At 37.6% G+C, this 25,185-nt stretch overlaps 1 protein-coding gene across 2 annotated transcripts; it reads right to left on the bottom strand.

The window, feature by feature from the left end:
* Positions 1-1,179: 1,179 nt before the first annotated feature.
* LOC140150932 (probable ATP-dependent RNA helicase DDX23) lies at positions 1,180-25,106 on the bottom strand. 2 transcript variants are annotated; one of them, XM_072173086.1, is made up of 15 exons: positions 25,033-25,106; positions 21,970-22,246; positions 20,305-20,428; positions 17,426-17,564; positions 16,890-17,011; positions 15,429-15,541; positions 14,119-14,259; positions 12,499-12,724; positions 9,642-9,787; positions 9,052-9,319; positions 7,185-7,334; positions 6,339-6,490; positions 4,750-4,858; positions 3,799-3,973; positions 1,180-2,361 (listed from the first exon to the last, which is right to left on the bottom strand). In XM_072173086.1, exons 2-15 carry the CDS (start codon positions 22,209-22,211, stop codon positions 2,135-2,137), a joined length of 2,334 nt encoding a protein of 777 aa, XP_072029187.1. In that variant the 5' UTR covers positions 22,212-22,246; positions 25,033-25,106; the 3' UTR covers positions 1,180-2,134. The 2 variants fall into 2 exon arrangements, with proteins under 2 accessions (XP_072029187.1, XP_072029188.1); XM_072173087.1 differs by having other exon boundaries at positions 20,305-20,425.
* Between the last annotated feature and the right edge of the window lie 79 nt (positions 25,107-25,185).

The raw sequence follows: 25,185 nt of genomic DNA, 5'->3' as shown, positions 1-25,185 counted from the left end.
AACATGCAACCCGTTGTGATCAACATGGAATCTTAGAGTATGTTCTTTGCATATTGTGTAAGACAACATAGTAGTCTTTGAAGCATGACATATGTGACCCGCTCTGATGAAACCCGCCATAAGTTGCACTCAGCCATTTCGAGATACAGCGAGTCAAAGTTAGGAAAGGGGGTAAAAACCTTGCAGATTTCATGTTTCAGTTTTTATAATTTTTTGATTCCTTAATATGTTTGTTCACTTTAACCTATCATTGAAAACAAAATATTCTTTTATGTTTAAAGCACCCAAATCTAGCATTATCTGAGCCAAACCAAGTCCTTAACATGTCATTTTACAACTTTAAAGCCATTTTTCTTGCATTTTGACTTTTCTTTATGTGTTGCTTCCCCCTTCCCGTTGAAATACCGTGGAATGAGGACCACATGTCCCGGAAACATAACATTGGTATCAAATGAAAGCTGAAGACCTATACTAAATGATGACATCAAAAACTCAATTTTCAAAATGAGTGACTTATGTCTGGTTTTGTGGGAGCGGGTCACATATGCTGAAATTATTTATCATTCCCACCCCAAGAGAGACTAATTAGGATTACGGTTGGGATTATGGTTGGGGTGGCAGCTGTGATAATAAAGCTGCTCCCAGGATTCTGATCCTGAAATTAGCTTACAACTAAAAGCAAAATGGACAGGTTCAATGATGCTGTCAGTCTGCTGAGATTTGACATTTCCCACTAGCTCTATGTATGGTGCTTTTTACAGGCCTGCAATCTGAACATTGAGCTACTTGGCACTGATTCCCCATGCTTCAAGTTATTCACATTTAGGTTTAAATCATGGCCGCTTAGATCCACTTCCTGGCTTGTTCTCCCTCAACATCCTCATTTGATGTGCACAGTAAGAAGTGGTGTAATCATAGATTAATAACACACAGATTGGAATTTTCCATACCTGTGCTGAGCATTACTTGAATTGAATTCAGCTGACACTGGTACAGTGTTCACACCTGGCGACATCACTTTCTTACGCGCAAAGTCTCTTTTGTGTATGCTCACGCTATTTGTGCTATTTTTTAGTTTGCTCACGCACCCCTTTCTTAGCATTGCCCCCCATAAGCAACGTGCCGGTATTCCTCGGTCTTGCTGTAATACCAAGTCCAGGATCTTCCTTCTTAACAGTCAATACTACCTGCATATGCAGCTATCCCAAACTTTGGCCGGGTGGTGGCGCATTTAGTACTTTGGATCCGGGACCCACCCTTTCTAGCTGAATTGCTGTCTGCACATCAGGTCTTTTTCTAAGGTTTCAGTATGAAATAAATCTATGAGTATGACTACATGTTCACTTATTAGTCTGTGACGTCATCAGAGGTGTCTCAACATCACTAAGAACAAGATGAGATATCTCAAGTTTAGAGCAGTAATAACATCTGCTGACGACACCAGTTGAGCCAGTGATAGCACTCCAGAAAGTGAAAATGTAGTAGCATAGGTAAACAACTCATACTTGTAGTTATTACCGCTACATCACTATACAGTATGAAATAGCTTTTTCAACTACCAATTTATAAAATAACACATGAAATATCAGTTTTTGTGTTCCAGTTCTTGTTTACACTGAATGTAATTTTACTGTTCGGCAGTTGATCATACCCCTGACATAAAACAAGCCTCCATTTTCAGATACATGGCTAGAGCAACTTATCAATACAATATCAATGACACCAAGACACTATAATAAAGCAGGCGCTATAGGGTGATATTTGATTTAGCATTTTTTCTTGCCACATTAGTGGAACCTATGATTTTTGGCATCCTTACACCTCAAATGATAAAACTAGAATTGCTTCCTTATAATTCCTGCACTAAGCACCGCAGAAAAATATGACAATTTACTTTTTTTATTTCCTGTAATGAGAGGAACAATTTGAGATACATTACAACATAATGGGACTATTTAGAAGTTTTTTCCCCACTGTGACCTCTTTCAGGTTTAAGGTTGCCAGAAAACATTGATTCCACTAATGTAGCAAAGGAAAATCTCAAACCCATAGTGCCCTGTACTATAATGACATTTCCAGTGTCCTCTTCAACAATATGGACCTCCTCAAGGTTTCACAATTTCAATTTTAGTTCCTAACTGACAAAGATCATCTCATCTTTCCTTTTCTTTTGATGTACAGTTCCAGGTTTATTCTGTGCATCTGGGTGATTTGATATTTGTGGAGGACATGATGAAATTGGACTGCTGAGAAGTAACTGTTTCAAATCATAGAACAAGGGGCTATCATCCTCTGTCAAGAATGTTATGGCTGCACCCATCTTCCCTGCTCTGCCAGTACGACCAATACGATGGGTGTAACCTGTGAGGGATTAAAAAAAGGGATGAGAAGAAATTGAACACATCACTGCTATAAAAATGAAAAAGAAACTCACAGAAAACATGAAAATGCACAAAAACAAAAACATTGGGCTATTCCAGTTGCAATCCATACACCCCTATGGAAGACATGACCTTAATCGTCCACATTTTAAATGGTGTTACATTTCAATTACACCTCCCTCGGGTTCATGGGTAACGACTGGTAATGTAGACTATATAACATTAAAATCATCCCAATACATGGACCCTCCGAATCTGAAGGCAATTTGCCTTCCACTTCCCAGTACTTTGTGGGAGTTCACTTTTACCGATCCTGGGTCACACAATTTTTCTATATATTCCACGTCCGTGTTTCTCACTGCACTAACGTTTGTGTAAGCGACTACAACAACGATATTGCATCCGACCAATCAACGCAGCTTGGCAGCGTGGTGATATTTGAAGAGGCTTCCCTAGATATATAATGTGCAAACATTTGCAATTCGCACGCGACAATATACGCAATATGGACAATAGGCCTAAGTCCGAGTCGAGTGGTTGCCTTTTATATTGCGCGTACCATGGGTCTATCAGACGCGTGTTGAACTCAATACCTCTCGTTGTTGACAAGTGTTCCATCCCGATCTCCATGGGACATCCCGCGGCATAGCTCTGTGCTTCCAAATTTGAATTGAAACTGGAGCGGGGCTTAGGTAATTGACATCGGAATCATCGGGCTTCGTTGGAATGATTATTTGGAACAAATTTGTTCAGTCTCAGAATGGGATCGCTCACTGGACTTTCGCGTTCACTAATACGAGTAGGTTTCTATATTGCGGCATGGTTCGGTTGTGTGTGTAATCAGTGGCGTTGATTTGTGAAGGAAGAGATATTGGCTTTTTGGCACTGAGAAAACAAAGGGGGGGTTACAGGACTTTGGCATTTTTGCATAGGGCATTATGTAATTATTTATTGTTAAATTATTGTTAAAACTTGAAGGAGCATTACCAAGGAGTTGGTGGCTTGCCTTCCCCCTCTGAAAACTATTTGTGTGTGAAACCAGGACACAAATTTAAAGAATACTGATTTTAATCATTCCTTTTTTGATGCTGTCACCAGGCTGGTTATGTTCCTACCTGACTTGTTTCTTGTCATTAAAGTGGCCATGCATATGGTTATTTTTCACATCCAAAAGATGGCCTAATTTTTTTTCAACAGCATATGACTGGAATTCAAAATAATTATTTATTTGCAAAATATTTGTTTGTAAAACAAAATATGACTGGCGAACTGTTCATTCGAGGAATATGTTAATGGAAACACATCAACATTTTTGTTCAGCCTTATGAATAACAACAAAATATACTTTAGGTCAAAAAATCAACAAAAATGACATCAAATGAAAAAATAAGCCAATACTGCATTAGCAACCACGTACCTTCAATAGTTTTTGCCATATCAAAGTTGAGGACCAATGACACATCTCTGATATCAATACCACGTCCAGCTACATCTGTTGCTACCAAGATGTCTTTGGATCCATTCTTAAGACTTGCCAATGCATACTCTCTCTGTTCTTGGCTTTTACCACCATGAAGAGTGACAGCATTGTACTGAAATAACAAAAAGGCATGGGTTGTTATTTATATTTTAAATTTAATGTACAATTTCTGGTTGTACCTAAAAATGGGGTTATACTGTGAAAGAATATGAACATATTGTCTTCAATGTAGCGAACTAGGCAAAAGGTATTGTTAAATTGCAATATGACAATCAAATAATTTTTTCTTTCCTAGTATGTGATTTGTCACTATGGAGAATGTACAACAATATGTTACTCATCCCAATCCTCATTTTCATTTTGTTCAGAAAATAATGGACAACAGTGTAAAGTGTGATTTAACATTGGCAAATTAACATAATAACAATAAATAGAAAGACTGAATGACAAGTATGTGATTAAACTATCTATCATTGGATTTACCATTGAGCCAGATGGGCCTGGGCCCTGGGTCCCCCAAATTGCCCTGTGCACATTCCTTTTTAGCCTGAACGAAAACACCATTTTTGGACCAAAAATGGTAAAATTGCACAATTTTGCACACTTTACACAGCCCTATACATAGCAAACTTTACTTTCATTTTGGGCTAAAATTGTCTGAATTTTTTTGGAAGAAAATATGCTTGTCTCAACAGCTCTAAATTTGAATGCTTCTGCCGCTACTGTATATTTATAGTAGGCCCCTTTGTAAACCCAAACTTGACCACATGAGTGCACAGGCCTTCCTCACAGTGAGTTTGGGGCATCCAAATTTTGGCCTGGCCCAGGGCCCCCAAAATGGTAATTCTGGCCCTGACTATCAACACCAGTTGTATCTCATTCACTTACCCCAAACTTTTCCAAAGACTTAGCCAAGACATCGCATCCTTTCTTCTGATTGACAAAGATGAGAACTGGAGGATCAATGCCTTGCTCCAAGATTTTGATGAGTCTATGTCTGTTAACAAAAATAATAGTAATGATACATTTTTATTAGATGTCCTTTATGTATTCACTGGGGAAACAACAGACTCGTATTTAAACGCCGCTTCCATCCCAATTCTAAAATCAAATCACCCTGACCCACAAATCCCATATTGAAAATCTCAAACCCGTAAGGGCTCGGATAGCAACGTGGGACCTGAGAGTACATCAGACATATCAAATTGCATTTTGAATATATATGAAGAATGTCCTTCTGATATCAAATAATTTTGATTTTCTGAAATTTGCGATATAATACAAATTTTATGGAAAATGATTGAAATTTGCAATAGCTACCATTTGGATAGCTACCATCTTTACAGTAACATATTTAAGTGAAATCGATGTGATCAAGCAAATGGATCATTTGTCAAGCAAAATCAGAATTCAGTTTTCAAGTTCATTATAGGTGTCAGTTTCTGAGCTTTATTTTGAATTTGAACATCACATTTGGACATTTTGGTTCCAGAGATTAGTCGTTTTAGTGTTGCTCAGAGCAAGAAAATAAGAAAGAAGATGAACAATGTTCATTGAACATTATTATTGGCTATAAAATCAATATTAGTGACAAATGACTCATTTAGCTTGATCACACTGTGGAGTGGATCCTCAACCCCATGAGAACTACCTGCCTATTGGTCAAAAAGGAGTTTTCATTATCAATTGGACCAATCAGCAACATTGTTAGAATAATTACACAAAAAAAAAATTGGGGTTAGTTATTTGCAAAACTCCATTCTGATTGGTGATTAAAATGAAGATATCATGTAATTGACCAATCAGATGCAATGATAGATTGGGGATTTGCCATTTGGTCCAATACCATTTGGTCTAATATCTATTTCGTTTACATCCATTTCGTCTAAACCCATTAAGTCTATATCCACTACGTCCAATAATCATTTGGTCCTTTAACCATTTGGTCCGATAACCATTTGGTCCGATAACCATTTAGTCTAATAACCAATAAGTCTAAAACCATTTAGTCTAACAATCATTTAGTCTAATACCCATTTGGTCTAGAACCAATAGGTCTTATAGCCATTTGGTCTAATACTCATTTGGTCTACAAACCATTTAGTCTTACAAGGATTTAGTTTATTAATAAATAGACGAAATGGTATTAGACTAACTGGTTATTAGACCATATGAGTATTAGACCTAACGGTTATTAGACCAAATGGGTATTAGACAAAATGGTAATTAAAGAAATATTAGACAAAATGATTATTAGACTATATGGTTAGTAGACATACCGGTTATTAGACCAAACAATGTTAGACTAAATGGACATTAGACTATATGATTATTAGACTAAGTGGCAATCAGCCTGTCTGGTAATAGACCAATTGAATACAGACTAAACAGGAATTAGACCAAATGGTATTAGACCAAATGGCAATAGACCGATAGATCGGCAGGTAGTGCTCAGGGGATTAAGCCCTCATACTGACCTCTTCTCTTGGTTACCCATCAAGTACACCTCTTGCTTGACTCTCTCAACAGGTTTACCAATTGATCCAATATATACTACTGATGGTCTTCTCAGATAACTCCTGGCAACCCTCTCTACAGCTGGAGGCATAGTAGCTGTAAACATCACCGTCTGGGAGGAGGAAAAATTACATCCATTTAAAATCATCAATCATCTAATGTAAATCATTAATACAAAACCACGGCATGTTGAAAACTGGCGTTTAGATACTTTGACATACAAAGAAAAGATGAGCACATAGCCTTAAACCGACACCAAATTAGAATTGGCTTTTGTAAAATGCCTGTATACTTTTTAACTATGTTGCTAAATACGCAGTATTGAAAAGTCAGAAGAGAATTATATCAAGTGAATTTTGATTTTGACTCCTCATTAATACACAGGCAGGTAATATTTTCTGTATTACCTCGTAGTCTCTAACATGCGGCGTCTACATAACATGATCGCGCAATATCCTAAGACTCACACGCATACTTCACATGCGACAGGAAGATACTAGGCTACTGTTCAGTAAGATTATCAAATAAACTTCCTTTCCTTTAGCAAAGTTTACAAACAAGTTGGAAGATAATATAATTCACGTTCACTAATAAAGGATAAAATCGTTACCCCCTGTTTGTTCTTAAGAAATACAGGTAAATATCTACGGTTTGGTGCCGTATTCCGTTCGGCTTCATGGAATATGGCACCAGACTATAGATATTTTCCCACATTTCGTGAACAAACAGAGGGTTACTAATAGTGTTCCTGCATACAATAAAATATTGAGTAACTATTTACTAAAAGTCTATTTGTGACCACTAACCTGTCTGAATTTCTTCTTGGTGGCAAAGTTGGTTAGCAATAAATCTGCACTCTCTGCTTCTTCAGTATCTGGCTTCATATTGGTTACTGGCAGGTATTCCAATATTTTCTGTACATCTGGTTCGAAACCCATGTCTATCATACGATCAGCCTAAAGAGGAGATTAGTGAGTAATTATTTAGATTTGTATTTTCTCAGTTTGCTTTGGATAATTTTTGGGTGCCAATTTTGCAGACACAAGATTCTTAGTCCTGTCTCATTTAGCTACAGCAGCTCTCGGTCAGTGTTAATAAAACATCTATCCAGGGTTGTTGATTTTTTTTGATTTTTTTGATTTAAAAAAAAAATCAGATTTTTTAATTTAAATCGGATTTAAAAAAAAAAAAATTTTTAATTCCAAGAACTGCTATACCCCTATGATAAAGTCAAAAGAGTACCAGTGGAATGCTAGTCATATGCACAATCCTACCAGGTATTTACAAAAATTCAAAACATGTTTTTACAAGTGAAAATTTCAAAGAAAAAATTTGGTAAAATCAACAAACCTGTTGAATTCTGCACCTTGAATATGAATTTTTAGCAATAGATAAAGTGACATCATAGAGGTATTTTAATTGTATCCAAAAGTTGTAGAAGCATTAAGAATGAAGTAAAACAGTTAATTTAAGCAAGAAATTATCAAAAATGGTAAAAAATGGAAAAAGTTGATTTAAATCAGTGATTAAAAAAAAAAAATCAAGTGATTTAAATCACAATTTAAATCGGTGTGATTTAAATCAAACAATCCTGCATCTATCATAGCTGTATTGGTTCTCATTTATTCAACACAGATATGACCAGAGGGGTGTGAGTCACCACATATAAGAGCTGAAAGCAGCTAGTAAAATGCGGTAATTTGGAAAGATCCTATACTTTTTCCCAACGCAAACATTACCAAAGGAAGTACACTGCATCTTGATATCCCAGAATACAACAGGAAACCATCATTAATGACACTTACCCATCAATTCAGAAACATAGTTTAATTGCAGACCAGATTGGCAAGACCATAATACTGATTAACGGCAAACATTTGCAAGGTTTAATATTGACGCTTTTCGCTGTAAATATCAGAAATTTTAAAGCCCATGAAAATATATTTGACCCATATATATATTTGATGTTTTGCTGTTTGAAACCGCAAAACTGTTCTGAGTGGTTAAAATCACGAAAAAATGCAGCACAAATGTTTTTTGGAGTAAAAAATATTATCCTGTTTTTCCAAATGAAACATAACTAAATCCTAATCCTTTAATTAGTTCTAACTGACAATGAAAGTCAAATTTTCATTTTTGGTCAATTTTTGAAAATAAGGGCCAAAAACACGTTTTAGGGCGTTTTTTGTATGCTGTGACAATCAAGCCCAAAGACTTGTACAAAGACTAATTTCAAGTTATGCATTCTAATTTTTGGAGAACAAATTTTCTAATCTTTTTCATTTAAAATTATGAAAAGCTTATATTCAAGATTTTAAATGCTTTGACTTGCTTGTGTCAAGTCTTGGAATTTTGTGACTGCAGTTGAAAGAAAACATGCAAAAATGCATGTTTTTGGCCCATTTTCCCTCAAATTGCAAAAAATATTAAAATTTTGACTTTTATTGCCAGTCAGAACTAACTAAAGGATGAGGATTTAGCTAAGTTTTATTTGGCAAGCACTGTCTTACGAAGACCTTCTTGCATTCAACTTACATGTTAGGCCCCATTCATTTGAAAGTTTGTCTCAAAGCTCCTCTGATGTTTAAAATCTAATGCAGAATGCATTTTTTAACATTTTCAAAATCACTGCTTAAATTAGATTTAATTAATTTAAAATACTGAAACCCTTACCTCATCAAGTACTACATATGTACATTGCCCCAAAACCAAGTACCGGTTCTCCAACACATCAATCAGACGACCGGGTGTTGCTATGACAACCTCGACACCACGCCTCAGCTTGAAACCCTGATCCTCACGTGAAATACCACCGATGATGGAGACAGTACGAATACCAAGAGGGGTGCCAAATCTAATGGTTTCTTCTTCAATCTGTTGTGCCAATTCACGAGTTGGGGCTAGGATGACAGCGTATGGTCCCAGATCTGTGTCCTCTTCTCTGTGCAAGATGAAGAAAAAAATGAAAGGTAAAAAAATGCAAAATACAAGTCCTCTTTGTATACTGTCACTCATCTAGGAAAATGTTCAAAAAACATGCCCAGAAAACTCGTGTTTTTCATTAGTTGGTATAACTGGCACTGCCACTTTTACACCTTTTTTTTCAATTAAATGATGCACATTTAGTTGTTTGGGTATTTTGCCTATTTTTTGACTCATTTTCCCCCTATTTTTTGCTCTTCCTCCCAGTTTTTGTGTGTGTAGGGGGGCAGCTTGCCCCTCCGGCCCCCACTGGTTACGCCGCTGCCCAAATGACAACTCACCTTTCCAGTTTTGGTAGAGTTGTGATCCATACCAGCAATGGTATAAGAAATGCTGCCGTTTTACCACTACCAGTCTCTGCCACACCTATCACATCACGATTCTGAAGTCCAATAGGAATAGCTTGTCTCTGAATGGGAGTAGGATCCTGGAAAGAGATTATAATGATAGACAATCAGACATTTTTGACCACTGCTATTAAAGGTCCGTAACCCGATCGACAACATCATCCCCCCGATTTTTGTCATTGTTAATGAGTTTTTGGTATCACAAAATAGATACTATTTTTCTCATTACTATCCTGAAATTTGACGCTCCAAGTCGATGTGTTTCCGGAGAAATCGGAGAATTCACACAAAAATAGCTCACTTCCTGGCTACCAATTTCTTGAATTATGGACAAGGTTATCGTAGATAATTATAGTCTCCTCAACAGCTAGTTTGGTTTTGCATCATACACATTGTATGAAAAGAGCGAACCGCAATCACTGCTGAAGAGACTTCAGATCGACCACGTTACTATAAAGGTATTAAACTTCCTTCCGAAATTACAAGCTGCCTGCTTGGCGCAGTTGGTTAGAGCATCGTATTTAGAACCAGAGGTCCCCGGTTCAAATCCCGGTAGTGATAGTTTTTTTTTCTGCTCCATTTTTTAAACCCAAAATTATTTACATTCATTTGAAATGTACATATTGCCAGGGGAAATACATTTATGGTTTCTTTTTTTTTCTGAATCGGTATGAAAAAGAGTTTTTAAAAATCTAAATTTTCCGTTCACTATTATAGTATGGGCATTTCCAGCATTGTCGTCGGCGCATTTCTGTTTTGCTTTGTTATTGAGCTCTATTGCCATTATGCCATAATTTTTATACAAAAATCATCATGAACGATATACAGACGAACACGAAAAGACTGGTTGTGGGAAATGTCACCGTAATAGTATTGAAATGTGTACCTAGTACAGGGGAGCTTGTGTCAGTGCAACCACGCCACGCACGCATGGCACATCACGAACAGGAATTACGGCACATGTTATTGCTTCCCTTCCCAGAATGCAATTCACGCATACCAAGTATTGGGTTGCAAATTTTGCTATTTATTCACATTTACGTAGAAAATACTCTCGTTTTTTTCACAAAGCTGCATAAAGGGGACAATATTTGATATTATATGTAATTTTAAAGACAATCCATATCCAAAACCAATAGGGTTACCCCCCTTTAAATATTGACAAACCACCAAGAATCAGGGTTGGCAAACCCACGATTTGGTAGTCCAATTTGACCGACCTTTGAAGATTTTTCAGGCGACTTTTGGTAATTCCCTGTCCCATAGAAAGCAATGGTTAAGAAACATATTGGGCAATTTTGCGATGATTTGACCCGCAATTTGGGTTGAAATTTTTTAGCAACCCTGCTAATAATATGTTACTGCATGTGATTGGTGGTTGCATCTATACTATGTTCAGCTCGTACAGTCTGCGACAAATCGCTTCTGTCCGATAGCCCGGGCAATCACATTTTTGTCGGGCAATTAAAACTCTGAAGAGCTGTGCCCGATCGGGCAAGTCTAAAGTTAAACCAATTAAAGCTTGATGATTTAAAATGTTTCTGTCCAACTTGGCGTGTTCACAGAAGTAAAAAAACGTCAAAACAAAGTAGAAAACTTCTTGAAATGGAACTCAAATTTAAGCTAGGCACTTTCGTATCCCACACCAGACTTGCAGACATATACATGTATATATGCTAATGAACATCATGCCGTTACGTGACGTATTGGAAGTTTGGCCAATTATAGAACCTGTTTCGTGCAAATATCATGACGTCAATGACGTCAGCTGGCCATGTATTTGCATATGATTGAGATTGAGATGTACTAGTGGTTGGCGAAATACGTAAATCGCTGTGACTTTACTGACAAAATTTCACATAAAATACACATTATTTTCCACATGTAAGAAACAAACAGTGAAATAATTGAATGAAATGTTCATTTTTATGCATTTCATGAATACTCATTTATTTATCAACTTAACTGAGAAAAGTATTGGATTTCGTAAGAATGAAACTGCCAAATTCGCACACTTACGGTACTATGCACTGCACTGCATGATGAGTACGGTATGTGACTTTGTCGACAATTGTTGCCGGGAATATGGGTTAATTTCGGGCAATTTCGGGCAACCAATTTTTGGATATTGCCTGCCCGATCGGGCAAGCTAAAAAATAAAATTTGTTGCGGCCTGAGCTCGTAATAGGCGAGAATTATTCAGAGAATTATTTTTGTTACTATGCACATCAATAAAGTCCCAACTTACCCCTGTGTAAATTCACAAAAGCTAGCGTCAGTTAAATAATATGAAAAGCGTGGTTCGCACTGGTGGTGCTCCAAGCTGTTTGTATGTTATTCTATATCAATCCATGAGTTAAGCATATTACGAACTGACCAGAGTATAACAATTCCCATATTATTTAACAGGAAGGCGGACTGATAAACAACCTTATCCCTATAAGTCCCCCATATTCATCTTACGGACCCTGTGAATTATTAGGGTTGAAAGGTGGTTTGTTTGTATTTTATTCACATCAGTACCATAAAGATTTGCCTCATGGCATAACTGGAATTTTAAGCACAAACTAAAAGTGCTCTCCCATAAAAAAAAACCTCATCAGCAAATAAGGACACAGATCTAGACAGACCTTAATTCTTGTTAGGATATTCAGAAGAGGGAGCACTCAATTTGTATGTGAAATTAACCCAAAGGAATTTGTATGTGAAATTTACCCCAAATTTCACAAACCCTGACAAAATGTATGCTTTACAGTATTTACAAAACTTGACAGTATGAATTCAAACCAACCTTGTACTCTAATTTGTCAATAACATCTAGAATATGTTGTGGAAGTCCTGCTTCCTTCCAGTAGCGTATAGGATTTGGAATACGCCCTCCTTTGGTACTAATGTTGTAATCCTCACGGAATATACGCCAATCACGCTCACACATCTCCTCCAGACTCTTTTGTGTCCAATGTCTGTCGTCCCAAATTTGTTTCTCCTCTTTCTTCTTCATTTTCTTGATTCTTGTACTGTTCAAATACACAATATAATTATGTAAATAAAGTTAAGTAGCATATGATTTTTTTATACTAGTTGAATAAAATCATGATGATCAGTAGAATATAGTTCATCAAAATGCTCTTATTTCTGATCAAATAAAGTTGCACTTATTGTGTTCATTACATAACAGCTGTTAACCTTTTTCAATTTTTCAACACTTGATGAGGACTGCTACTGAGAATTGATTATCCAATCACAAGTTGTCAACTAGAAATATGTGGTTTGTAATTAAGGTGGCCCCCACACAAGGGTGTGTAAATAACAAAGAAAAGTACAACAGGAAAAAATGAACTGGCAACACCAAATCCATTGCAAGGAAATCAAGTTGTGATTGGATGACCAGTTCTCAGTAGCAGTCCTCATCAAGTTTTGAAAAAGACAATAGCTGATATTGAAATGTACACAGTAAGTGCAACTTATTGGCTCAGAAATAAGAACCTTTTGTTTGATTTTGGTACTTGGTTATGAGTAAAAACTATTTGTAGCCTGAATTAGTAACCTGAAAAATGGGTGAAAACCAACTGTGAAAGACTGGGATGGGAAGTGATAAATGATATAACTTCCCCCCCCCCCAAAAAAAACACCCCAAAACAACTCCTTGAGTTTGTGAAAATAGCGTTTACAGTCTAATACAGAGACAAGTTTTTTTAACTTATAAAATGATGCAATGTTGTAAGTAAGTAAATGACACATATATGGTTGGAACCAGTTTATCATCCTAATCACAAGTAACGTTTTCCCTCAAAATAACTTCATTTGTAGATGTGTCTCAAACATTTATGTCATTCCTACAAAAACAAAGACAGCCTTTGGGACTACTGAATATTTTGTAGTTGTCAATATTTTGTGTTTGTTTTCTCAATTACAATATTTTAATTTAAGCTTTCTGAATTTGGAAGCATTGCTCTACATAATTGCAACTTACACTAACAAGAAATTTGACACAAAATTATCTCTACATTCCATTCAGAAGGTGACAAAAACAGTTCTATGGGATGATGACTGTTTCAAGTAGTCGATTGGTCAGGAGTTTTTTTTCTGGAGGCTAAAATGACCCTATAATATCGCTGAAAGCTTTAAAAATCTGGCAAAAATTTGATGATTTTTTGCAAATATTTTGAAAATGTTCTGAATTAAAAAAACTTTTTTAGTCAAAATTAATACATTTTGGCCAAAAAATTATATGAATGACAAAAAAAACATCTCCTAAAACTTAAAGTCTAGGTCAGTCAGGCTCATAATTATTTTTTCATCACCTAATGGGGGTCCACTGCACTGGACACTATCTTTTCTGATTCAGAAGGATCTCAACCATTGTGTCAACTTTAGAACCGCTCTAAATAAATTTCCTGACAAAACTTACATTTCTTGGTCCTTTTCTTGTTCTGTTCTTCTCTTCTCCATCATTTCTGTGTAAAATTTGCCATCTTTTTTCTGAGTCTTGATATCTATGCCGCCTATGTGACCTCTGCCAAACAGCTGCACTTCATGTTTTTCTTTATATCTACATAGGATAAATATAATATCATTAGAAATGAAAAGAAAATGAGATATTGAGATATCTACTAGGAATTTGTTGATTAACAAATAACTGGAGTTCTTAAAATGAAAAGAAACCTGTTTCATTTGAAATGGCCTTTGTTTTCATATTCATCATACAAAATGAAGATACTGATGCCCGAGTTTATTGACTTAAATCTTGGTTTAACATTCAACTTCTAAGTTTTAGGGTTTTCTTATGTTTGTACTGACATCATATTTTGCAGTGTAACTTGGCCATGATGAAGTTTGTACATGATCTACTCATGTGCACTAGCAGTGGAAGTACCAAGATCAAATCTTGTCAGCCATGAAAAATCATTTCTACCATCTACAGTCCAATTATGGAATTCTCTTCCTGCCCAAATTCCAGCCATTAGATTGAGGGCCAGCTTCAGCAGGGAGGTTAATCGCTTTCTGGGAGCTTCCTCGTCAGCAGCTTCTAAATGCTCAGTTATGCCATGTCGTAAAAAAAAAAAAAAAAAAAAACAGGCATTTTTATGCACAATGTGTTTTTCCAGTTGAAATCCATACACCTATGGGAGACATGACCTTAATTTCCCACACAGGGAGTCACCAATTCAGGTAACCCCATTTGAAATCTACATCCCCTGTGTGGAAGACTAAGGTTCCACAGGGGGTGTATGTATTTCAAGTGGAATAACACAATGTACCAGGGATGTAAGTGGGTAGCAGATCCATTTCCTGTAAATCAACCTGGTCCTGGGTCAGGTAGCCAAGTGCTTCAGCATTAGCTTGTATGGGAAATGATCAAAAAAGACCTACAAATCTAAAATAGTAGGCAATAGAAACAAATTAATTTGATCTTTCGATTGACCATCGATGCTTGGTCGATCCTTATTATTTATGAAATCAATTAATTGACTATTGTGGTAACATATGAATCGTAGTATGCATTGATATTGACCAATATAAATTTCTAATTATTTCTCATTAATTAGTTGTAGTTCATTAATAACAAGCATCGAAGCAGCATCAACGGTCTATCCAAAGATCAAACAAATTTGGTTCTAGTGCCTTATGGTGCCCAGCATCAATGGAGGGTGGCAGCAAGATGTTCCATGAAGGAGCAGATGCCCCCTGGCTACACGACTACACACAATTATTACTCACATTGGATTATAGTCTACAGATGTATCATCGCCAGCATCCCAGTCAAACACAAATTTTCTATCATTGAGTCGTCTTATTCTACGTCTTTTCTTCAATCCTCCCAGATATCGATCCTGTGAAACAAGGCATAGAATAACTTTTATCATTAGGGATGGCTTTAAAACACAACCTTCAGCACCTTGGCAGAACTAGCTGTGATTCAAGCCCATAGCCATCCAAAACACACAGAAATGTGCATAACATGCAATGGGTGAGGTGATGCCCTGAACAATCTGTATTCCTTGTTTAATGATTTACCTTGAAAAACTTTACAACATTTTTACAGAAACAAAATAATGAGATACCCCTAGCTAATTTTGAATGATGATTAGGCCTCCAATCACATGAGAACAGCATATATTTCATCAATGTATTGGCTCATTTACATGTATTTGAGTTAGACAGGTTGAACAAGACGAGGCATAGATAGAGCAGGCATGGATTTGTAAACTGACAGCGGTTCGTATACCTAGTTGAATGCACCACAATTTTAGCAGTTGGTACATGTAGAACCAGAGAGGTTTCTCATCTTCTTTGGTAGAACATGGTATATAGCAATATATAGCTAAAGTCTGCGTCCCTAAATAAGCCAATGCAGTAGCCAATGCACCGGCCTATGTAGTAGCCTACATCCAATATGTGCTGGGTACGGTGAAGGCATGATTCACACAGAACAGATAGCTGCACTTGCCAAGGATCGCTGCGCATGGTCAAATCTCCAGGATAATGATGGACTGGTGCATCAGGTGCACTGGCTGGCCGTAGTATAAAAAGAGCTTGATTGAACAGATTCATCAGGATCGGTATAGTAAACTGGTTAACAAAGTTCTTTGTATCTGATCCAGAATTTTCACTTACTTGTGTACGTTTCAACAACACCTGTTGTCTTTATCAACACTTGATGGGTAGTGACTGCTATTGGTAACCGACGCTGGAACTACTTCTAGTGTGTTGTTGAAACGTATACAAAAGTGAAAATTCTGGATCAGATACAAAGAACTTTGTTAACCAGTATAAAAAGAGCATTTTGAACAAGACTATGGCAGAACTGGTGGTTTAAGGCTGTGCTTAAACTTTAAGCACAGCCCAACCTGTTCCAACTGGTATAAACTGGTGCAAGTTTCTGTACCAGCATCATCCTGCGCCATATACTTAAAATGTGTTTTCCCTTATATGGTCAATTTCTAGTCAGACTTCTCATCCATTAGGCAATCAGCTTCCACTTATAAACGGTGGTTAGAACTTCATACTAAAGTATGCATAATGCACACAATGGATATTAAGCAAGTGCAGAATTAATCTCCTGCACAACTAGAAAATGGAAAATCATGGATTCAAATGCCATGCCGGCACATTTCCTTGCTTTTTTCTTAAGTTGGGTTGTGCGCCGCCAGGATTTCAATTATATATTTCCTAGTTTACCTTTATAGCTTGCATTTCTTTCTCTGTATCTCTTGGGTTCTTTCCTTTGCCGTCTTTGTCTTCTTCTTCCATTCTTTCTCTTCTCTCTCGTCTTTCTCGTCTCTCCTTCTCACGTGGATCCTCTGTCATGAAATAAAAACAGAGATGTTAGTTTGTCTGATTCCCGGGTCTGATTACTGTTGGGAACTACCTGAAATATATGGCTAATGAACATTTTTTGTTGACAATTATTCCGGTAACCAAAGATGAAAAAGACAAAAGACAAAGACAAAAGATAAAATTTGCATTTTGACTTGAAAAGTCTGAAGTATATCAAATAAAGATCCTAACATGAATGAAATCACCAAATATCATTATTATGGAGTTTTAGCAGAGAATTGTGGCTTCTTTTCATGCTGAATGACCATAACTTTACTCAGAAGGTAAGCTTAATGGAATTAATTCGGAGGGCTCTTAACAATTTCTTGTTTTGCAAAATGAAAAGTTGCATGGTTGGGACTTATTGGGGGAGGGCAATTAATGAAACAAATACTGACCAAGAGAGTGATGAGCTGCTTTCAGGAAGTCTAGTTGTTTCTTCCTTGCTTCATCTTGAGTCTTGCGTTGTTCATCTACTTGTCTCTGTCGTCTCTCCAAAGCCTCTTTGGCCCTCTGCTCTTTGGTTAAGAATTTTGGCTACAAATAAAAACCAAAATAGTAACATGATATATTTGATGTTAGCATATAGCATTGATCCTTCTTTGGCACAAGACATTTTACATGAATCAAAATGAATGACAATTTTAATGATTTATCCTTCACTTTAAAGGAAATCTGTACCATAAACTAATCAATGGCTAATATAGTTATATACCCCTAAATTAAACATACCAGACGCTCTAAATGAATTTCGGAATATTCCTAACAAAGAGCACTTTTAATCCTTCGTTTCTGCCATTCAAGGGAGCCGCCATGATAGCTGCTTGTGAATCCTTTCTGCCACAAACGGTAGTGTAACCTTTCACCATGGAAGAAAGAGATAAGAAGGAACCACAACGAACGCATTCACTTTGTCCACTCCCTTTACCGACATTTAATTGACATTGTTATTCATGAGGATTTACTTTGATCAATACCCAGCGTTAAATAGGTGATTGGTATTGTACTCCATGTATTTGCATGTCTTCTGGAGCGTGTCTGAAGGATGATTTGAACTTATGACCTCGCAAGCAAGCAGCCTATAGGCTTTGCTCTGGTGGCGTGATCATCGGTCATTGATGGCCTGCATCTTTTTCTTTCATTTTGCCCAATTGTTCCGGTCTTTGATGACTTTCCTCTCAGAGTTGGCAGTCTTTGGCACTGAAACGAGTTAGCTAGTTACGATTATACACATATAAACTATTAAATTAAACAGGTTTCATGTACGGACTCAACCGAACATTGTGCATTATTTAAGAACATTTTGCATCTATTTTTCATCGAAAAAGTCACCAAAATCTTACCTTATTTGCTAAAGATGAAACTCAGCGAATAAAACGGCCGATTTTGATGACCTTTTCGATGTGTTAAAGGACATTTTCTACACAACACGATCAAGAAAACAGTTTGACTGTAGATCCCAAAACAAAGCTACTATACATGTTCAGAGCATCAGTGAAATTCCATAATTTTACTTCTGGGTAGCGTTTGTTTGTTCTTGGATGGGTTTGTTATAGTTTTTTTCCAGTAAAGATTTCGCCAAGCATCGATCGCGGTAAATGGATCATACATGAAAGGAAGTACATTTGATAGCTTTTCTTTTCATGCGTCAATAGATAAGCGGATTAAAACTTGGCCGATCGAAGTCGTTGTGGTTCCTTCTCATCTCTTTCTTCCATGCTTTCACACAGACCCACGGCGGCGTGTGTTGCTGTATGGCATTCGCGACCTACAGCGAATTTTGGTTTTAGTGCTGTTTTTACTTTTCGTTCTCAAAAGACATTGTTGATCATAAATATTACTTAAAATACATTTTTTATGTTCTTCTGTAGTTTTATGGGTAGAAATTATCGCGTTTTCTTTTGAGCGAATGTTGAATCTGAATTTTGGTAGTATTCGCTTCGTGTCACCAAAGTTCACGATGGACGAGGCTGGTGGCATGGATTTCGCTGGTTTCAAAATCGGGGTACCGTTACAGCGTAATAAAAATACATCAGATATCAATATGGCAGCCACCATGGATCGCAAACTCACCGCTAATCGTCGTAAGGAATTAAGAATTTCTCCTTTATTTGGACGTATATAAGCTTGGGACTTTTACTGTTTGTCGTTTTTATTATTGCTGCAACTATATAGACATTGATTAGTTTATGGTACAGATTCCCTTTAAGCAATTTATACAGAATTTTAATTTTTTTACACTTTCACTGGGATCACTGAATGAGCCTTAAAAGCTCCACAATCAGTTTTGGTCATTGTGATCAGAGAGCATTGGCTAGTTCTAGGTGTGCATTTCTTAGCTGCAAGTCAATGAATGTTGCTAAATGCTTCATGGCGTGTCTTGAACAGTGCTCGAAATAAGGTGGGTCCTTGCGTCAAATACCCATGAAAGTAGGCACGGATTTCCTACGGTACGGGTCCGTGTGACCCGTAAAAATTGAACCAAGCAAAGAAAATCCTAGTTTTGTTGTTCCACTGGAAAATCTGGTTCACATAATATGTCCAGTTCCCTCATTTTAGTTTCTCATCAAGTTTTCAATTTTCTACAATCTACATACTGTGATCGCCGAAACTATCGTAATTATCTCTCATTTGATTTTACAGCATGATGTCCGCATCAACGTAAATGTATCGTAAATCCCCGCCATGATAGCCTCCACTACAGGCAGATTTCACTCCTGGGCTGTCGGACCCTTGAAAATTAGTGAGGACCCTTGAAATTTCACAGGCAATTTTTTTTCTTATTTCGAGGCCTGGTCTTGAATTACTGTAAAATGTGGTGAGGCTTGCGGGTTGAGGCCTGTGCGTATTGCACTATAAATTACTGCCGGTTTTTTCTTACAATTAAATCAGTGAAATACGAAATGTTAAAGTAAATGGCAAAGCTACCACTACTCAGCATGTATTCTAATTTTGTCATTGCTCTAAACTAGAATTAGTGACACCCTATACATACCACAACCAGCTCCCAGAATTCTCGTACTGGTAACAGAGACAGAGCAGCAGTTAGTTCCTTGCCCAGCGGAATTTCAAGTTAACTCAATTAATCACAAGCACAAACAGAGACTACGCAGGGTCTCCAACTTGCATCACCAAATGCACTAGAGTCTAACACCTTATGATTGAGCTAACTTGACTGCTTTTATAGGAAGTTAGTTCATTGTAATAATGCAAATGGCAGCTATTATTCATCTGTGCACATAGCATGTCCTTACACTCACACATGACATAAGTTTACCTTGGCTAATGCCTCTTGCTCAGCAGCTTTCTTGGCCAACATTTCTTCCAATGACAGAGGCTGTTTCTTTTCTTCTTTCTTCCTTTTCTCTTCTTCCTCCTCTTCTCTCGCCCTATCTCTTCTGCTGGAATACAAAACAGGTAATGAGTTGTCACATCTTTACATGTTGGTGTTGCCCCATGTTGTTTCACACAAGGCAAAATAATACAGCAGTGTGCATGGCAGAGCACATAAAATTCATTTCTCAACTTACAATAACATTTGCTTGTAGAACCTAAAGCAAGTTTGATAAAAAAATTTCAAACGATATCCAGAAGCGGGGTTATGGTTTGTTAAACTTTGCTCCTTCAACAAAATTATAGCTTTTAACATTTTTACATGTGTCTCTTTTTCCACATTGTTGGCAATAAATATCAAACAGTCATAATTGGCGGTCATTTCAAATCATCCCCAAGTCAACGAGGTTTAAGAAAGTTCTCTCATTGTTAATTGTTTAAGCAAACAAAGACCAGAGCTATTAAACGTTCTATAGCCATCTAAGGCAGAAGCTTATTATCCACTTCAACAATAGGATTATTGATTAGTTTTTGACTATCGAAATGAGACGGATGTCGGGCCAGCTTAAGTTACCGATGAATATGACCTTCGTACACATTTTAGGGAATTTACCGCTCATTTGTGCTGCCGGGTCACATATAGTCCTCTTGTTCTATGAAAAAGGTTGTTTATTCCGGGCCAATTACTAGTAATTACCCCTTTTGCACAATTTCACTCTCAGCTGGACAAGCCCACCCCAATGATAAACCACAGTAGACAAGCCAAAAGATAGAAAAAAGTAATAATGGTAATATGGAATCTGTTGGCACACTTTTCACACCATGTTGATATTATTATAGCTATATAATAGGGCATCAGCAGGGGATAATTGGAGAGATTATAGTTATTCCTTTTTCGTAGAGCAACCACATTATAATTTGCTCCAAAGCACAAGCAAACTTCTTTACAAATCCAACTAATATGCAAATGAATCAGCCCACAGCTCATTATAACCCAATGACATCACCAGCTCAAATTACATCCCATTGGAATACATGTAACTGATGTAAGTGGCACCAACATTACCCAATTTACAAGTTTTTCTGGGGTTTTCAAAGTTTTCTAGGGAAGGTCAGAGTTTATTGAAAGCTGCTATTGTAGGAAATACAAGGAGGCAGCAAATGTTGATGAACAAAACTAATAAAATGTGCATGAGCACTTTTTCAGAGTCCAGAACAATTTTTTTTTGAAAATCGATGCACCTGATTAGTCCATTCAGTGCACATGGTGTTGTAATGTGAGCAGCTGTGTGTGCACTGTTGGTTGGTGGTTTCCCAACTGTGCAATTCTTGATCATGGTGTTGGTACCTGGGGTGTTCTCTCAATAAGTTGTATGGTACCAACAGTGAAAGTTTGCTTGTGCAAAGTTAATGAAAGAAAAAAACTTATTCGAATAGACTAGCCTGTCAGGACTCGGGTCTTTTGCCCTGCAATTTTTGTCTCAGACCAACAGGGAGTATATCATACCAATTTATGTAAATACATGTCAACTCATCCATAAAATTACTTGCCCTTAAAAATAACATGTTTCAAGAGGGAAAAAAGTGAGATGGGTTTGTGACTTGTTACCTAGACTTCTTATCTTTGGGTGACCTTGATCTCCTCCTATGTCTGTCTCTATGTCCATCCCTATCCCTATCTCTGGGACGTCTGTCTCTGTCACGTTTATCTTTTCTGTCACTACGGTCTCTATCTCTGGATCTGGAGCGTGAACGCTTACGATCTCGGTTTCTGTCTTTTGATGATGATGATGATCCTCTCTCCTTTTCCTTGGATCTCAAGTAGTCATCTCTCAAATCTCTCAGTGACATGGTTCAAATGATACAGCTGTACGTGTGTTATAAATCTGCAAAATCAGAATGACAATGAAAAATACAATTAAGGGGTTTAAAAGATATGTTATTGTTTGCCCTGTGTTTTGCATGCCTTGCAGAGGCAAAGTGGCAGGTGGTTTTAAAAGATACGTTCACACGTTGTTGGATAAGGTAAACACTAAACAAGTACATGTACATGTACCTTATGAACTACAGCTGGTCTACCTCTCTGTTCGTAAACAGACAAGGATGACAAATTATCATCATTGGTGAGGGCGGTACATTGTAACAGGGGTTGTAGTAAGTTGTGTTGAACACCCACTACCAGGACTACAATGACTCAGTATTATTTAGACAATAATAACTGTGCACCATCTACTTTGAGGTCATTGTGTGAAATTGGAGGGTTTTGTTTTGGGCCAAGGTATTTTCTGAGGAAAATACCGAGAAATATTGAATTTTTCAATTTAGTTAATCGTCATCCCTCATAAAATAATGGGAGAATCCAGGGAATCCTGTCTACATGACGTCATTGACATGGTCATGGATACATGGCATTTTTGCTATCCATATTCCGGGACCCTTTGATTTACCCACAGATTTGACCATTGACTGATATACCGTTGACTTTGCTGCTTCAAGAGTGCACAACCTAGACATTCCACAAATAACCTTCACAACCAGGATCAGCTCCCCGAGTTTCGTATGGGTAACAATGAGACAATTAGCAGTAAGTTCAGTTGTCCAAGGGTATTTCAAGCTAACTAAATTTTTCCACAAGAGCGTACTAGGCACCACCAGGGTTCGAACCCGCAACCTCTCGCACCATAGTCGAAGGCCTTATATATTGAGCTAACTTGACTGCACATATAGCCAAGGGCGGAGCTACGTCATGCCGGTGAAAATAATCGAATCCCAGTGAAAACAATATGCACAAATCAATTATAATATAAAGGCAACTGCATGCACATTGCACCTACTGCGCATCGCGTGCGTGATGCCTACGTTGACTGCGTGCATGGAATGTTTTCCATGATGCCTACGTTGAGTGCGTGCATGGAATGTTTTTATTTTAACTCACTTGTTGCTAGGGAATTTAGCTCAATTTGTTGCTATTTAGCACCCGGATGTCCGCGCCCACCTATAGTCTTTGACCACTGCTGTAGCCTTCGTACGGAGTGGAGAACTGAGCACAAGCGCATACATGCATGATTTGAATGTGTCATCACAATGACGATCACAGTCTGAGTCTCCAGACTCTATCTACTAGGAATTCCAACTGAATGAATGCAGCTTTCAACAGCTGCACTCGATCCAACCGCGATCGTATATCGCGTATTTCAAACTACAACGTGAATGCATAAACTTGGATACAAATAAACCAATAACGAATGCGTTGGCATGGTTGGATTCACTTCTGCGTTACTCACGCATCACGCACAGTCGCACATGCTGGCGTACATCGCGCAGTGCACGCAAAAATTTGTCATGCTATTGAAAGCTGCGTTCATTCAATTGGAATTCCCACTATAGACTACAGAGTACAGTTAACAGGAGTACAGTTCAGCGCAGACAGGGTCTAATTCTGCATAAAACCGGGCAACGTTATTTCTATAGATCTGCTGCGCATTCAAATTGCATTGTATTGCATTGTAATTTCATTTGTGTCTATGCTAATTATGTTTACACAACATGAACTCACGTGTTTTCAAGCAAATTCGCCGATAATAGGTGATCAAAAGCGATCGGAATGTTACAAAAGTACAGATCGCATTCAGCTTACTTCATATGAGATGATCTTTGGAAAAATACGGCATAATTTGTCTTGGTGTTTGCGGAATGCCATGCAGTAAAATATTAATACGTTATGGCAATTCATGATTGACAACTAACAATCGGCGTGTCCTTCAGTATCCTCCACTGTCAATTTCTTATCCACTCACTAATCCTCACAAAAGCTTTGTGTTGATTACGTAATGTGTGGAGGCAAATTGCAATAAGTACAATGAAATAATGAGTAGGGCGGGCTCCGAGGCGGGTTTCTTCTTCATCTTACGTAACAGTATTGTTCTCCAAAAACCCGGAAGCTTGTCGTTTGGAGCTCTAGCTGAAATACAGCAAGATAATGTAAGATAGTAAATGTAAACCTGTATTTTAGCTAGAGTATCTCGAGCTAGTTCAGCGTGCAACGGCAGAAAGCTGGTGCAATAATTATGTGTACCCCGGGGTGAATTCTCAAAATGGTCTGCCAAAAATCGCTTGTCCCCCTTTGGCCGTGCCAAAAACCTTTGCCCCCCTTTGGCCGTGCCAAAAACCTTTGCCCCCCTTTTGACGTGCCAAAAATCTTTGCCCCCCCTTACACATGCAAGATTTTGGGAACCCGAATTTAAAAGCTTAAATTGTCTTAACATTATAATGCGAGCGCAGCTAGCAGGAAATTTTGCATATTTGAGCGTGTTCGTAACGTTTTCCTATGCCTTTTTAGGGCGTAATATAGAAACGGTGCCCAACTGTGCCAAAAATTGCTTGCCCCCCTTTCGACCTGCCAAAAATCGCTTGACCCCCCCTTTCGACCTGCCAAAAATGCTTGCCCCCCTTTTGGCCTGCCAAAAATCTTTGCCCCCCCTATAATTCACCCCGGGGTACACATAAATTATTGCACCACCCCTAAATAGTATTATTTATTGTTAATTGTATAAACCAGCATTTTAATCATGCCGCTTCTGCTTTGCGGCAAATGATTTGTGATTTGTCATTGCTGTCACACCAACAAGAACAATATACAGAAACAAAACAATTACAAAATGCTATACTTTACCTCTGCAAGGCAGGCAAAACACGGGGCAAACAACAACGGGGTCGAAACGAAAGTTCATGTGTTGTGAAGTGACCTTTGACATAGATAAAAAATGCTCTAAAATGGTCACAAGGCTATCAAAAAATTAATCTATTTATTTGAATTACATTTATT

The sequence above is a fragment of the Amphiura filiformis genome, chromosome 4 (assembly GCF_039555335.1).
Source record: "Amphiura filiformis chromosome 4, Afil_fr2py, whole genome shotgun sequence".
Taxonomy (NCBI): domain Eukaryota; kingdom Metazoa; phylum Echinodermata; class Ophiuroidea; order Amphilepidida; family Amphiuridae; genus Amphiura; species Amphiura filiformis.
The sequence above is the reverse complement of the archived record's forward strand: the minus strand, read 5'-3'. Positions and strand labels throughout refer to the sequence as shown.